General features: G+C 41.0%; 1 protein-coding gene across 5 annotated transcripts in view; it reads right to left on the minus strand.

Moving 5' to 3' along the window:
- Positions 1 to 370: 370 nt before the first annotated feature.
- Parp6 (poly(ADP-ribose) polymerase family member 6) overlaps positions 371 to 16,382 on the minus strand; it is a 32,934-nt gene continuing 16,922 nt past the window's right edge. For 2 of the 5 annotated variants that reach the window (XM_076925486.1, XM_076925488.1), the window contains 10 exons: positions 15,150 to 15,215; positions 14,183 to 14,250; positions 11,636 to 11,684; positions 11,274 to 11,383; positions 10,521 to 10,593; positions 9,821 to 9,890; positions 1,733 to 1,812; positions 1,287 to 1,350; positions 1,038 to 1,122; positions 371 to 730 (listed from right to left, as the gene is read on the minus strand). In XM_076925486.1, coding sequence (XP_076781601.1) covers positions 628 to 730; positions 1,038 to 1,122; positions 1,287 to 1,350; positions 1,733 to 1,812; positions 9,821 to 9,890; positions 10,521 to 10,593; positions 11,274 to 11,383; positions 11,636 to 11,684; positions 14,183 to 14,250; positions 15,150 to 15,215 — 768 coding nt within the window. In that variant the 3' untranslated portion in view covers positions 371 to 627. Of the gene's footprint in view, positions 731 to 1,037; positions 1,123 to 1,286; positions 1,351 to 1,732; positions 1,813 to 9,820; positions 9,891 to 10,520; positions 10,594 to 11,273; positions 11,387 to 11,635; positions 11,685 to 14,182; positions 14,251 to 15,149; positions 15,216 to 16,382 lie in introns of those variants that run through there. The other 3 variants (XM_076925485.1, XM_076925487.1, XR_013107605.1) reach the window with 2 other exon arrangements.

Below are 16,382 nucleotides of genomic sequence, written 5' to 3' on the forward strand. Positions count from 1 at the left end.
TTGATTAAAAATACTGACATATCAGGCTTGAGAGATGGCTCAGCAGTTAAAGAGCACTGACTGCTCTTCCAGAGGTCCTGAGTTCAGTTCCCCAGCAACCACATGGTGGCTCACAACCATCTGTAAAGGGATCCAATGTCCTCTTCTGGTGTGTCTAAAGACAGCTACAGTGTACTCACACATAAATGATTCTTTAAAAGAAATACTAACATATCTGTAGAATACAAAACTATAAACAAACAATGTATCTTTTACTTCATGAAACACAAATAGTCCCAACCTTCAGGATATTCCACTCTCAGAACAAAAACCCTTACCTAGGACCTCGGGTAGGTGCTGGGCCGAGGCTAGTCAGACCACAGTGATCATATCCAGTCCACAGCACCTTCCATTTTATTGTTTTATTTACAAACAGGGTGAAGTCAATTGGGCAAATCAGGGGTAGGAGTCAGTCAGGGCCGTCCAATGTGGAGCAGTTCCTGGATCAATCTCCACCATGAAGGCCACCTCTTCTATCCTGTTCTTGCCCCCTTGAACTCCTCAGGGCAGCCTCCCTGGCTGCTCCTGAGCTCTCTTACAAGGGCAGATGGATCCTGGGGAAACAGGGTGGTTCGAGGGCTGGGCCCCTCAGTTTGTGTAAACCTGAGTTCCGATCACACGCATGATTTCCTTCTGTATCTTGGGGTCCTGAGTATTAATGTTGGCATCGCCCACCTGCCCATCCTCATATCTGCCAAAGACAGGGCAAGTGTAAGCACAAGAGGAAGCATAATACCAAAGGAAATGTGTTTCAAGACATGACCATTTCATCCTAAAGTCAAAGATTTTGTCACTGCTCTTCAAGATAAAGGGACCAGCTTAGCAGTGCTGCTCTACCCAGCCCCAAATAATCTATCTTTATCCCTAAGGGAAAGTCCCAGTGCCTATTAGACAGCAAGGGACAGGACTCAGACAACAAAAGAGGACATCCTCAACAGTCACACACCACCCATCACCCTCACTCTTTAAGGAATTTCAAGGGCCCCTTTTGGACTCACACAAAGAAGAACCTTGTGCAGACATGGTCAGACACAGGGCACACCCAAATGTTCCCATGCTTCTGGAGGTCCTTAGATGTAATCACTGGAGAAAAGGAGCCAGAAGTCACAGATAAAAAGTTAAGACAGGCCAGGTAGGGAAGAAGGACATGATGTTTCAACATAATTTTTGGCTGATTCATGTGCCAACGGGGCATCAGAAACAAAGGCTAGGGTTCCAGAAAGCCATGAGCTGGGTGAGCTGCATACCTTCACAAAGTGCTATACAGTTGAGATTCCGACTCTGCAGGAACCTTGACTGAATGGATCGGGTCTGAAACAGAAAGAAGCAAAGGAGAGCACAGCAAGGTAAAATGTTAGAGTTTGCTCTCAAAATGGCTGGTTAGTTATTGATGATGGGGATGACAGGCATAGGAACTCAGTTTCCCGAGTTCCCAGCCACCCTCCAACCATTTGTTTGCTTACATATAATCACCTAATAGGCCCACAGCTTTCATGTTCATCTTTTCATTTAAAGACCCATCTTTGCTTTCATCATACAACAGTGGTAACATATGACTAAAATAAAATCTTTACAACATGTTTAATGCCTTTAAATGACCTACAATGACCCCAGCTCTACTGTTCTCCCATCCATTATTTTTAGCAGGATCCAGGGGAAGATTCCTAACTCAGGCAGAACCAACAAACAATACCTGGGGGATGGTGTTCATCCTGTTGTACCTCTGGACCAGCTCATCCTTGGAAGGCATCCTGTGCTGTCCTTTGCCCATTCCTGTCACGGAACAACAACCTCAGTTAATTTGCCCATTTCTTAAGTATTACTAACGTACTTACTATATGCCAGGACCAGCCTAAGACACTTGGTGACACAGTGGTGAATAAAACAAACTATTTTTCCAAATGGAATTTAGTTTGGTGGAGACTGCAGGCACAGAACAAGTAATCACAACACAGTGAGGTGAAGGCTGTGATAGCTCTTAGAGCACTGTGTGAACCCCATGAAAGGGAACTAGCCTAACCCAGAGTTTGAAAATGTCCTGATGCAGTAAGGAAGAGTTAGTATAAAGACAGATAGAGCCTCAGGACTTAATTTGCACATAGTATAATGAATATTAGGAAAATGGAGAAGGTGATGTAACAGATATGGAGAGCTTTTTGGGGACCCTTGGCAGGAATTTGACTTTGGGCCAGGACAGGGAAGTAAGCTCAGGCAGGAATCTAATTTTAAGCTAGAACGAAGAAGTAGGCTTCAGGCAAGAATATGACCTTGGGCTAGGACAGGGAAGGAGGCTCAGATATCTTGGCTATCCTGATAAGTCCTTAGAAACAGTGACCATGGGACTTTATCGCCTTGCTTGTTCCTTGACTATTTGTGTTCATTGTCTTGTTTGTTCTTTAACCTAGAACTGACCTTATTACTTGCATGTAATTAAAATGGTATAAAAGCAGATTGGGAAAAAATAAACCCACCTCAGCCTCACAACTGGCTGGGATCATGCTACAATGTTGTCTAATTGTCTTTTTTTCTTTTTAATCCTCACTCCTGCCCTGGCGAACCTGTTGACTAACTGAGCTGAGCTGGCTTGTTCAAACAGATACTAACTAGGGTCAGATCAAGCAGGGATTATGGGCTGTTAAAGCAACTAGAGTTTATCCTCTAAAAATTCCAGGGAACCACTAAAGGGTTCTATTACACCTAATAACAGGACTCAGGAAAGAGGGGCCTAAAGGAGTAGGGATACCTCAGAATCAAATGACAAACCAGAGATGTGAGTTAAGAGAAAGCAAGCAGAAGTTCAAGATGCTGTGGTTTTAAAGTTACACAAAAGATAGGCCATTTAGGATAAAAGGAAAAAGCAGAGTTCTTCATATGGATTCTCCATAGACGTTAACAATGACAACCACCTTGAAGAATCCTACCTTTTAAAAAAGTACCAATTCCCTCTCATTTCTACATTATTGGAGTACATAAATTCTCTACCATTTTTCTTTGTTGAGACAAGGTTTCTTTGTGTAACAGCCCTGGCTGTCCAAGAACACACTTGTAGATCAGGCTAGCCTTGAACTCACAGAAATCCACCTGCCTCTGCCTCCCAAGTGCTGGGATTAAAGGCATATGCCACCCCAACATGCCTGGCTTTTTTACAATAATAAATTTTCTCTACCATTCTTAGTAATTATAGAAGAGACCTTGTTTATAGAGACTGAAACCAGAGTTCTTACTTAGGTATCAAACAGTGCCTGTATGCCCCCACTCCCAACTCTTCTTTGGCCTAAGGACAAGATTTCAGTCTGTTTCCAGGCTTATAAGTACAGCCCTACCAGTTAGGGGGGTATGTAACCAAGGAGATGGGATAAACATGAAATCGGTGATGTTATCATTACAAGTCATAAACAGGGTTCCAGCCTCATCATTCTACTTCATTACAGTTTCATTCTGATTTAATTCTTGGTTTTGCCACTGGCTTTTTATCTCAAAAGTTTAAACTTGCCGGGCAGTGGTCCGGCATGCCTTTAATCCCAGCACTTGGGAGGCAGAGGCAGGAGGAATTCTGAGTTCGAGGCCAGCCTGGTCTACAGAGTGAGTTCCAGGACAGCCACAGCAACACAGAGAAACCTTGTCTCTAAAAACCAAAAAAAAAAAAAAAAAAAAAAGTTTAAACTTGGGGGCTGAAGAGATGGCTCAGCTTTTAGAGGTCACGAGTTCAATTCCCACCAACCACATGATGGCCCATAACCATCTATAGTGGGATCTGATGCCCTCTTCTGGTGTGTCTGAGTATAGCAACAATATATATCTATATAGATATAAATAAATAAATAAATAAATATAATTTTTAAAAGTTTAAACTTAATTTTATTTATTATTAGGTGTCTATAATGTGAGTGCAGATGCACAGGGAGGTCAAAAGACAACTTTTTGGGTTTTGTTGTTTTGTTTTTATTTTGTTTGGGTTTTGGTTTTCCAGTCTTGGCTAACCTAGAATTCACTATGTAGATCAAGCCAACCTCTAACTCAGAGATTACCTGCCTCTTCAAGTGCTGGGATTGGCGCTGATCACACTAAGTTCAGAGACTGCTTTTAAGACATGGCAGGGATCAAACTCAGATCATGAGGCTTGGGCATCAAGCATTTTTACCAGTTGAACTATCTTAGCAGCTTACTCTTGGTTTTATAAGCAGCGTGGAGGTAGGAGCTAGTAACCACTGGAACTATTTTAGCAGCTTACTCTTGGTTTTATAAGCAGCGTGGAGGTAGGAGCTAGTAACCACTGGAACTATTTTAGCAGCTTACTCTTGGTTTTATAAGCAGCGTGGAGGTAGGAGATAGTAACCACTGGACTACAGTTCTTCACTGAGCAGACAGTCAACTCAACACACACTTATTTTTTTGTCAATCTCATGACAAATCCATGGCCTGAACAAAACTCAGCCTGAACTGCCAATCCCTTCCTCCTATAGGACAGAAACCCTCTACTCCCACCTGTCCCACCATTCTTAACAAGGCTCAACTCTGCATCCAAACATCATGACCTCAGCCCAGATTATTTCATTGCAAAATTCTAAGAGAAATTCCCATTCAGGTTCTACTCCAGAAAAAGGAGGCAGAAGAAAAAATAATTTTATTTCTTTGGGGAGTCTTAGAGGTGGCACTTGAAGTAACTGAAATCTTATTCTGCCTCAAACCTGTGGCACTGTCCCATTCATACTGATGCAATGATTATTCTATTCTTGTCCTGGGAATAATAATCTCTGGACACAAAGTGTCCAGAATGAATCTCTAAACAGAACTAAACAAAGGAAATTTCCAAATCCACTCTCTGTCCCTACTTTCTTCTGATACTAATGGCCAAGTTATCAGCAGTGCCATTGGTCAAATGCATGCTCTCTGTTCATATTGATCCCCATCTGGAAAGCACACCCTATGCTGCCAATCCAAAGGTGCCCTGATGAAAAAGAAACAGAAAACCAGAGCAGACTAAGGAGAAGAGAACATACTACAGAGTTGGTCAAATACCAGATAAGAATAGTGTAAGTGGGACATTTGTGTACATTACCCAGTGTTGCAGAGATTCCTGCTTATCTTTTGGGACCCAGAGACACGGTCATTCAAACAAAGCCTCCCCTTGTCAGTCCAATATAATAGTGAGAACAATGGCCTACAAGTCAGGAGACTTAGATTCCGGTCTTATCTCTGCAACTCAAAGCTGTATGACTCAGAAAATGTTTGCTTTTCTATATATCACTTTCTTTCGTTATCTATAAAATAATAAGGAATTGGACTAGATGATCAATAACTCCAATAGCAAATTCCTATAGAAATCCTTTGGTAGTCTGGATCTAATCTTATTGATAATTCCAAGAATAAAATCTATGGTTTGGAAAGGACAGTGTGATATGACACTTTAATGTAATTGGTGAAGTGTAAGGAATGACAAGAAATCTATAAAGATTCCTAGTTCTATCTGGTAACTGAAGGTATTCAAGCACCCATTGATCTGAAGAAAATAAAAGAAAGAAAAAAAAAGATGAGAAAAAGGGAGAGAACACGGGCACTAAAAGTCAGGAAAACCTGGTTACTTAAAAAATAAGAAATTAATCAGAGGGAAGCTCAGGCTGGAAAAAAGATAAACCCTGAAAATTCTGACAGACAAAAAGACTAATTCAATCCCTCTTCTATTTTGACTCGGAAACACAGCATAGGATTCACTCACATATTAGGATGCATTGAGCACTTACACTGTGAAGATTTAACATGCTACTTCAAGACGTTGACGCTAATCGACAAGACATCTTAGAGGAACTGTTGCCCTGAGACTTACTAACATGTATTCTGTGGCACTGGGAACTGAAGCTAGAGCACAACACACGCTGGGCAAGTGTTCTACCATGAATGACGCCCAGCCCAGGGTTTGAACTCTTTCATATTTTCATTTTTATCTAATTTTATCACACATATCCTTGTTAAGTTTGATTTTGTTTGCCTTTGAGCAATATAAAAAAACACATTACACACAGCCTTCTGGGACTCGCCTACTTTTAGTATTTACTTATTTACTGTGCTCGTAAATTCAAGTGCACATATGCCATAGTGCATGTGTGGAGGTCATTCTTAACAATTCCACCTTGTTGAGGCAGGGTCTCTGTTGCCATGACTGCTGTGGTTAGCACTGAAGCTCTCAGGTGATTCTCCTGCTTCTGTCACCCATCTCTCCACAGTAGTGCTGGGATAACAAATACCAACGAATCTAACTTTGTCATGTGGGTTCTAGGAATTAAACTTGGGTCATTAGACTTGTACGGCTAGCACTTTTACCTACTGAGTCAACTCCTCAGCCTGACTTGCCTATCTTTAATCAACATTACTAAGAATGTCTACATTATTACATGCTACTGATGGCCTTCATTTTCTTTGCTCAATACTTATGTGATTATATCAAATAATTTGTCTCTTATTCCCATGATGATGATCTGAGCAATTTCCAAGGTCTATTGCTGCAAACAATCTTGTGAGCATTCCTGTATGTCTTTGAGTTTGCATATACAGGAAGGAAAATGCTGGCTCAAAGAGATAAACTATGTTGCTTTATAAAGTAAAGTCAAATTGATTTTCTGGTCCAGGAAGATGGTTCAGTGGGCAAAAGCACTTACTTATAACTAAGCTTCATGACCTAAGTTGGACCTCTAGAACCCTCAGTAGAAGATGACTGACTCCAGCAAGCTGTCCTTCTGACCTCCGAAAGCACAAATATGTGTGCACACGCACACATATGTGTGTACACACACATACACTTGTGCACACACATACACATACAACACAATAAATGAGTAAGAAACTTGTTTCCTACAATGGCTGTGCAGACAGTAAAGAAAATCTTGTGGATTTTTACAGCCTTTACTATAACTGGGTATTATCAGATTTCTTACTTCTGTTGTCACTTGGTTTTATTTTCCTTCCCCTAGGAGAAGTGAGGTTGTGTAGCCTCCACACGACAAGGGCACCGCCACTTGTTTATATTCTCGCCTCGTGTATATCATTTACTTGTTGTTCCAGTAAGTTTTGCAGTGACTAATATTCGTTTTCATATCACTTGAGATTGAACTCAGGACTTGGTATATGCTCTACCACTTAGCTGTACACTGGCCCTTCATTTACAATCTGAGACGAGGTCTTGTTAAGTTGCCCACACTCTCCTTGAACTTGATATATATATATCCCAAGCAGGCCATGTATTTGTAATCATGCTTCCCAAGATACAACTGTATGCCACCACACCTGGCTAAGAAATTATAAGCTACATTTTAAATTATTTAATAAATACATACATAAAATATTATGCACATAACTGAGCACTATGTGCAAATCCTCAGAAGCCAGAAGAGAGTATTGAACCTCCTGAGACTGTAGGTGCTGGGAATTGAACCTGAGTTCTCTGGAAAGCAGTCAGTGCTTTTAACTACCAAGCAAACCATCTCTTTAGCACCTTTCAAAAACATTTTATGATTAATCTTATGTTTTTATGTATCTTACAGGTACCTTCCCCCAGTTTGTAGCCTATTTTTACACTCCCTTTAAAATACATTCTGATAGCCAGGTGAATTTCTGGGAGTTTGAGGTCAGCCTGGTCTACAGAGTGAGTTTCAAGAAATCCTGTCTTAAAAAACCAAAAATATATGTGTGTGTGTTGGGGGCGGGACTCTGATGGAGAGCTTTAGATTCAATCAGATTTGCCAAGCTTTGATTAGTTGCTCCTTGATAGTTTAATTCTTGTAAGATTATGGGGAGAGAGGAATACTTAGAGGTCAATAGAGTGTTTTATCTATCCTGTTCCAAGCCCTGAGTTCCAGCCCCGAAGAAACAATCGAAAGCCCAAAATGCTGTTACATTTTTCTAGTTTTGTCGAAAAGTTTCAAAGATTGACTTAACATTTACAGAGTTTACTCCTAAGCTTTAAAAATGTGTTACATCTGTAGGCATGTTGGCTTCTCTGTTCCCATTTCTGCCAACTCTTCTTAAACTAACCATGGTCTATCTATCAGTTGCTGTTGTTGTTGCCTCACTACACATGCTAGGCACCCACTGCACCACTAAGTTATATCTTATCTTGGTCCCCCATTCTTTAGTCTGTTTAGTTTTTGAAATAAGATCTCATTCTGTAATCAAGAGTGGCCTGGAACTTACTATATAACTCAGATTGCCCTAGAACTCACAGAGGACCCCCCCCCCCCCCCCCCCCCCGTCTGCCTCCTTGGGGCTGGGATTAAAGGCATGAGTCACCAAGTTCCTTAAAAGTATCATCTGGCTTTTTCAGTCCTGCTCTACAGTGTCTATACTAGCCCACTCATTTTTCTTTCTACCTATTATTGTCTCTTCCTTTTTGATTGGTTTGTTCTATCATTTAAAAGGGTTCTAGATTTGTTTGGTTTTTTTATAGTACTGAAGATTGACCTTAAGGATTCACGTATGCTAAGAAACACTCCACCGTGAACTCATATTCCCAGGTATTCTGTAAGTTTATTTTTAGACAGGCTCTCAATAAGTTGCCAAGACTGACCTCAAACTCATGGTCCTTTTGCCTCAGCCTCTTGAATATCTGGGATTACTGATATATACCATCATAACTAGATTATTAGTTTTGTAGTTATGTGACTCCTGATATGTTTTATTTCTATAATGACTATAATTATCAAAAATACAAAATAATAATATAGAAAAAAAATCTAGTGTAACTGCCTTCCTATAGAATGAACACAACTGCATGGTGGTCACTGATTAGAGAATCCGCTGATGGAGAACAAAAGCAGACCAGAGAGGAGCATGGGCCTACAAACACTGAGTCCCAATTCCGGTTCTTCTTCTGAGCTATACAATGCTAGAGTCATCACCTTAGACTCTGGACCTCACTCATGCCTCTAGAATGAAGTACTTCCTCTTGTACTCAATGTGACTATTATAATAGTGTGTGATTATAGACTATTTAAAATTTTAAAGGGGGTTGAAAGAGAGAATAATGTCTTTAAAAACATAAGACCAAAATAATGTCTCCAAAAATTCTAAGACTCCAACACTAGAGAATATTTACACATGAATTCAAATGAACACACATAATTTATAATTGCTCATATTAAAAATGTAGTTTACATGGGCATGGTAAAACATGCTTGTAATTCCAGTTCTTAGAAATATCAGGAGTTCAAAGTCATCTTTGGTCACATACTGAGTTCTAGAACAGCATAGACAAGAGAAGTTCATCTTAAAAAACAGAACAAATCTGGTATGTCTATAAAATGACAAAATGCCTTTTTTTTTTTCTTTCCAGTTATTCATTAAGTCATCCCCAGGGCCTAGTTCCTACATTGGACAGAATATCATTTTATTTTATTTTTTTATAATTTTAAGATTTATTTATTTTTATTTATATGAGTACACTGCAGCTGTCTTCAGACACACACTAGAAGATCCCATTACAAATGGTTGTGAGCTACCATGTGGTTGCTGGGAATCGAACTCAGGACCTCTGGAAGAGCAGTCAGTGCTCTTAACCACTGAGCCATCTCTCCAGCCCCAGAACACCATTTTTAACAGTAACTATTCTTGCCTCATAAATAATCTAAGTTTCTAATGAGAGACAATAGAAAGAAACAGATTTGTACTCATGACTGGAGAAGGTACTGACAAAGACCAAGTATCCACAATGGGAGAGAAGACAGCACAGATCATGTGTTCACAAATGGATGCAATATAAAGAGAGTCAAGGCAGCCAGAGAGCATCGCTTACCTGAGTATCCAAAGGAAATACTGGAGATGGGGCTCAGGTAGATGCCTTTGCCATAGGCTGCTCCATGCAGCTTGCAGGGAAACACCAGGATGAATACATGAGCCTGGGCCCCCCATGGCTGTATATTAGGCATCCACAACACTTATGCAGTCTTCTGTCCCTCCATGTACCTACCTCTCACACATCCAAACAACTGTAGCTACCCACTCTTGAAAGCTGATTGCTTACAAAGTGCTAGAGATTACTGACTTAGAGAATGGGGAGGAGCAGGGCTGCTGAGTCACCGCCTCAGCATTCACACTTCTGACCTCAGGCCTTCATACATTTTCAGATTCTCAAACAAAGGAGCTATGGAAGAGGTAGCAGGAAGAAGAACAAAAACCACTCCCAGGAGTTTCTCAGGACAGTGAAATAAGTCTTTGTTACAACACCTTGAAGAGCCATAAAACGGAAATTCACTGTCATTATAATAGGTTAATTCTCATTCCCAAATTACCAAAACACACAGCTCAACCTAAAATATACAACATCCACATTCATTCTACATTTACAATGCCAACTTCCTCTGTAGGGAAGCTCCCAAAGAGGCTGGGATGAAGATGCTGAGGCATGAACAAGTTTTCAAGTACTTTATAGCACACTACCATAAAACTGAGTGAGGTGGGGAGTGGAAAGAAAGAGGAAAGGGACATAGCCTCACCTGCAGTTTGGTGTAGGACGCATTGACCAGCCCATTGCGCAGGATTGAATGCCAATTCTCAATGTGGGACCCACTGTAAGGCAGGATGCTATATGTCTCCTCACTGTATGAGACTCCTAGGAGTACTTCAAAGACTGCCATCCCATCCTCCTTACCCACACAGTACATGCAGATGGGCAGAAACACTTATGACTGACATGTTCACAGGTACAGTCATAAGCAGCAAGCTGTGTGTGTAGTTAAATCCATTGTTCAGTTAACCACACCTTAAACCCTCAACTGCAGGCTCAATATTTTTATTTGCCTATTTTCTTGGTGCTTCAAATTCAATAAATTCATCTCAAATCCAACAAACTTATCATTGATCTAATATTTTGTTTTCTAGTCCTGAAGTCATATCATATTTTTTTTAAAGTACTAATACTCTTTAATTTACCCTTAATACTTTTCTTTCTCCACCTCCCCATTAGAAATAAATTATAGATTGTTTCCAAAAACATACAAATTTACCCTTCCAATCTATTCCTGTGTATCTTTTATATGTAAATATTCTTTCCATTCAACTACATCATAAGCAGTTTAAAAATAAAAACCATGTTATACATATCATTTTAATTCTTTATAGCAACTACCACAGTAGCATTTAATAAATAACTGCTGATTAGCTGACGATCATGAAAAACCATAACTCCTATATCCCATGGCCCTACTCCCCTCCCCCACCGCCTGCTGCCCGGCCTCCACCTTCCTTACTGGAAAGCGAAGGTGCTTCCATAGAGCTTCTTGGCTGTCCGGAACCGAGCCTCCTTGGCAGGAGGGCTGCTCAGCAGGAGGAATTGGTGTGAGGTGTGCATGAACTTCAGCTGCTGCCCAGGGTGGGGGTGGGATAAGAAAACAGAGCAGAAATAGAGATCAGGGAGGGAAAGGTTGGGAACAGGAAGCAAATCATATTTACACTAACCCTGAACAAAGGAAATACCTTTAGACTCAAAGCCTACTGATGGACAGTACCAACCAAGCAAGCTAATCAGAGAAGAGTATGCTGAGTGGGCACAGAGCCTCTCCTTGCCTCTCAGCAGAAGTTAGAAGCTTACAGAGGGAAACTAATCACTTACCCTGCTGAGAGGTAGTTTGACAATGTGTGACCTGTTGCTAGAAATTATCCTGGGAAGAAAGAGAAAATGAGAAGGGACAGAATAAGTACATGGTAAAGCTATCTTGAAAAAGCAATTTCTAATCTAGGGACAGCAAATAAGATTCTAATGTCTGAATTGTGTGCTTATATCCAGGCCATATTGATATTTAAATGATAATGTGTAGAGTGAAAAATTATAAAGGCCATTTTATGAAATATGTGTAGATTTTTTGCCTTACAGAACTGAAAATAAGATTTCAGGCCTTCACATTCCAGGTGAAGGACACTTGCTGGATTACATTCCTCAAGCCTCGCCCAAGGCAGGAAGGCATTCCTGATTACAGATAAAGATGCTACCACCTAGGTGGGGCCCTAGCCCTATAGCCGGAAAAAGTAAAGATAGCAATCTGAAATGGCCGGATAGGGCACAATGGCATGGTAAAAACCACATTTTTGAGAAGAATGCAGGGCGATTTCCACATGACACTAATCATTTAGAGTGAATACCTCTGAATTGTTCCACTGTTTTCATGTTTTGTATCTTTAACAACCCCATCCCACTCCCCTGGTTTGTGGTTTTTCCCTTTAAAACCCTCCAAGGACTGGCCGAGGGGGTCGGACCTTGACTCCAGCGCGAGTACCTGGTCAGACCGCTGGCTGCCAGCTCTTTCCCTAATAAACCTCTGCTGATTGCATCCAGGTATGGTTTCTTGTGATCTTTGGGTGGTCGCGATTCCGGAGGCTTGAGGAAGGGTCTCCCGAGTATGGGGGTCTTCAAATGCTCTCTCTATGTGATACACACACACACACACACACACACACACACACACACACTTTTTTTTTTTCGAGACAGGGTTTCTCTGTGTAGCCCTGGCTGTCCTGGAACTCACTCTGTAGACCAGGCTGGCCTCGAACTCAGAAATCCGCCTGCCTCTGCCTCCCAAGTGCTGGGATTAAAGGCATGCGCCACCACCGCCCGGCACACACACACATATTATGTGTATTTATAAATATCAGGAATTAAACAATGAATAAAAAGAGTCAAGGGGAAAGCTGCTACATCTAAGGAGAGAAAAGCATAGGACAAAAAGAACATTAGCTATTACCAATTGGGGGGGGGGGCGGGGTAGGTCTGAATCAAAAATGGCTAAACTTGTGTCTGGGGTTTAGTCTCAAAACTGAGACTCAGGAATCATCAAACTTAAGTCCAAAGGAATCCTACAGGCTCTCAGGGATGGGAAAATAGAAAGATACTATATAGGTTGGGGGGAAAAAAAAAAACAGAAGAAACTAAAATGAACTTTCTGAGGAGTCAAGGCAAACTAGGCTGGACATAGGCTAATCACAGAGGGCAGGAGAACAAAAGCATAAAACACTGAGGGTTCAGCAAGAACAATATTGCCTACAGTGGATACAATGTATTTTCTGTACCTAATCTAAGTATTTATTTTGCGGTTGTTTAAATTTTGTGTGTGTGTGTGTGTGTGTGTGTGTGTGTGTGTATGCAAGTGTACATTGGGCAGGTGGCACAGACGTGTGTGCCTGTGGAGGCCAGAAGTCAACCTCAGGCATTGTTCCTTAGAAGAGCTTGTGTAATTACGTCTTTCACTGGGACCTGGGGCACACGGATTCGAGTATTCTGGCTGGCCAATGTGCCCAAAGATCTGCCTACCTCTTCTTCCCAGTGCTGTGAGCACAAGTGTACACCATCATGCCTGGCTTTTTTGGTGAATGCCAGGGGTCAAACTCAGGTCCTCATGTTTATATGATAAGTATTTCACTAACCAAAGAATCTCCTTATGTTCTCACCATGAACTTTGGAATGCTATTTTGGAAGTCTATGTCTGGTAATTGCTCATGATATGAGAGAAGTAATCTACTGTATTGGCTTCTTAGTGCCAGAGGCTGACTGGGAAGGAAGCAAACTAGAAACGATTGTCAGGAAAACAGAGAAATCAGCAGGAGGGAGGAAGAGTAATAGGGACTAGTCCAGTTCTTTGCTAGCAGTAGAAACAATAGCTTATCTGGCTCTAGCCCCTCGACATACGAGAAGGAGATAGCAGGTAGAGACAAATTTCTTTGAACACACAGCAAACTAAGCTGAAATGAACTGGAATGTGATAAGAAGCTCAAAACTTACTAATGGCAGCTACAGTTAATAGCATTAAATTTTTGAAAATTATCATGGGCAATAGTGTAGCAACCAAAAGCTTCTAATGAACCATTTTATAACACATGTTGTACATGACAAATAAGCATATTGTAGATATTTTTAAAACCTTATAATTAAAAGAAATAAATAAAAAAACAAACATTGGGAGAAATCATGTCAGAATTTGTAAACTCTTTGTAGGATCTCAGTTATTGTCCAAGTCAAGGCTTACCAGCATAACACCAAGAGAAAGCAGTCACACTTCTAACTTGTAAAGAAGGCTGATATGCCTCTAGAAGAAGGTGCAGATCCATGCCCCACACACAACTCCTTCCTTCCCCACTCCCTATGAAGCCTGAGCCATTCCAGCCATACCACTGCAGAAGAGGATGGGCCAAGGGATCCAGTTTGTCCATCTGTTTCTTGATTTCTAAATATGAGCCCTGTAAGACAATGGCCATAGGTTATCTCCCAGGAGAGAAAGGACCTCTTCCACTTTCTACAGACTACTGGGACTCAAAGCACATAGGCAATTGAAGGAATGAAGACAAGGGGGTTCCCACCCTCAAAGAGGCCCAGGTGGGTTGGGAAGACTCATAAATATGAAAATGACTGAAGATGCTTACAAACCAACATGCAGGTGGGTCTCCCTCATTTTATGCAATTCCTACAGCTCTAAAAAAGTTGCTTATAAATCAAAAAATAAATAAAATCAATGTCCCCAAAAAATTAGGCTAAAGAATCCTGTGGCACATCTCCACATAAAACAGTCTTTCTAGTAAGTCTATCACCCTCCTAGGTGTACCTTCTGTGTTAATCTGCACTGTGATATATAGGATTTGCTGAGAAGAGGCCCACCTGTAAATGTGAGTACAAATGAATGTCTATTCATGCAGATACTGCAGACGAGGGGTGGGGAAATCTGGTGAGGGACAGCCTTGAGTCAAAGGATGATCACTGCTCCATGTGGCTGCCCCACCCCTAGAAGGACAGAAGATGCAGCCCCTGGATCTAGCTCCTCATCTTCAAGCCTCCTCTTCACCCTCCCAACCTTGAGCAGAGGTCTTTTCCCTCACTTCTCTAATTCCCTAAGAACTACAGAAAAACATCAAAATATAAACAACTTGTGAAAGATCAGCAGCAAAGATAATGTTGAGAGAGACACTAGGAGTGACGAGAATTGGGGTAAGAAAGCTAGCAAAACAAAGAATGGGAACTGGGAAGGTTACAGAGGGAACATAAAAAACATAAGAAACTGAGTGTCTTCTCTGAATCCTTAGCCTAGTCCCATGAATTACAAGCAAGAAAGGGCATGGAGCTAGGCAAAGAGAAGGCAAAATACCTGGGTCATCTCCCGGATGGACATCACACTATCCAGAGCTTTCTGAAGCCGCTCATAATTCTTCTTCTATTGATAGTCAATGAGAAGAAAAAAATCAGAGGAAGAAATACAAAGTGCCATGGAAATACGAATTAGAGAACTCTAGCTACATGCTAGTCCTCTTTTACCAGTTGTGATTAATTGGGTAAGTCATTGAACACATTTAAGTATTTCAAGCCCTGTTTGCAAACGACAGGAGGTATTCTGCTTGTTTGATTTTTTCCATGTCAGGATTCTGGTGTTGCTAGGAATTGATCCCATGGCATCATACATGCTGGTAAGTGCTCAACATTGAGTCATACCCCATCATCTACGTTTAACTGTGGCCATCCTCAGAGATGTCCTCAGAATTAAATAAATGGATAAATCTAGTTATACTGTGTCCAATGTACTGACAGAACAATGAGGCATTTTAATATACAGTGATGGTTAATTTTAGAAGTCATTTTGAAAGCTGGTGATGCATGCCTTTAATACACATGGGAAGAAGAGGCAGGTGGATCTCTGTGAGTTTGAGGCCAGCCTGGTCTACAAAGTGACTTTCAGGACAACCAGAGCTACACAGAGAAACCCTGTCTTGGAAAAAAAAAGTCAATGGGGTACCTACTTATTTGGTCAAACATGATTTCTGGGTTTGTTGTGGAGATGTTTTGGGGTTCTGATCAACAGCTGAATAAGCATACTGGGCAAAGAAGGTCACATTCCTTAATAAGGATCTCATCTAGTCAAAGACTCAAACGAAATAAACAAGCTAACCTTCCTCAACCCTGGCTCTTGAATCAAATTTGGGTATTCTCCTCGCAGCTTTAGATCTGAATGAATTGTAAAATTGGCCCCGTGAGCCTTGAGCCTGTGTGGTTCTCAGACTGGAACACCATGTGTGCTTCTCAAGCCTCTGGACTGAAACTGGAATATCGTTCACCACAGGCCCTCTGGGGTTTACAGCTTGCTGAGTAGATACGGGGACTTCTTAGCCTCTCTAAGTAGACAGCATTATTCTACATAAGAAACTTCCCCTCTATAATTCACATGTGTATGAATGGAATATATTTACAGCTATTCACAGGCTTTTAGCTGTTCTTCTGGAGAACCCCATAGGGTATTTTATATACATTATCTCTCATTCTTATAACAATCCACAAAATAACTATTACACCCTTTTACAGGCAGGGCAGTTGAAAATGAGAAAGATGA

The sequence above is a fragment of the Arvicanthis niloticus genome, chromosome 26 (assembly GCF_011762505.2).
Source record: "Arvicanthis niloticus isolate mArvNil1 chromosome 26, mArvNil1.pat.X, whole genome shotgun sequence".
In the NCBI taxonomy this organism is placed as follows: Eukaryota; Metazoa; Chordata; class Mammalia; order Rodentia; family Muridae; genus Arvicanthis; species Arvicanthis niloticus.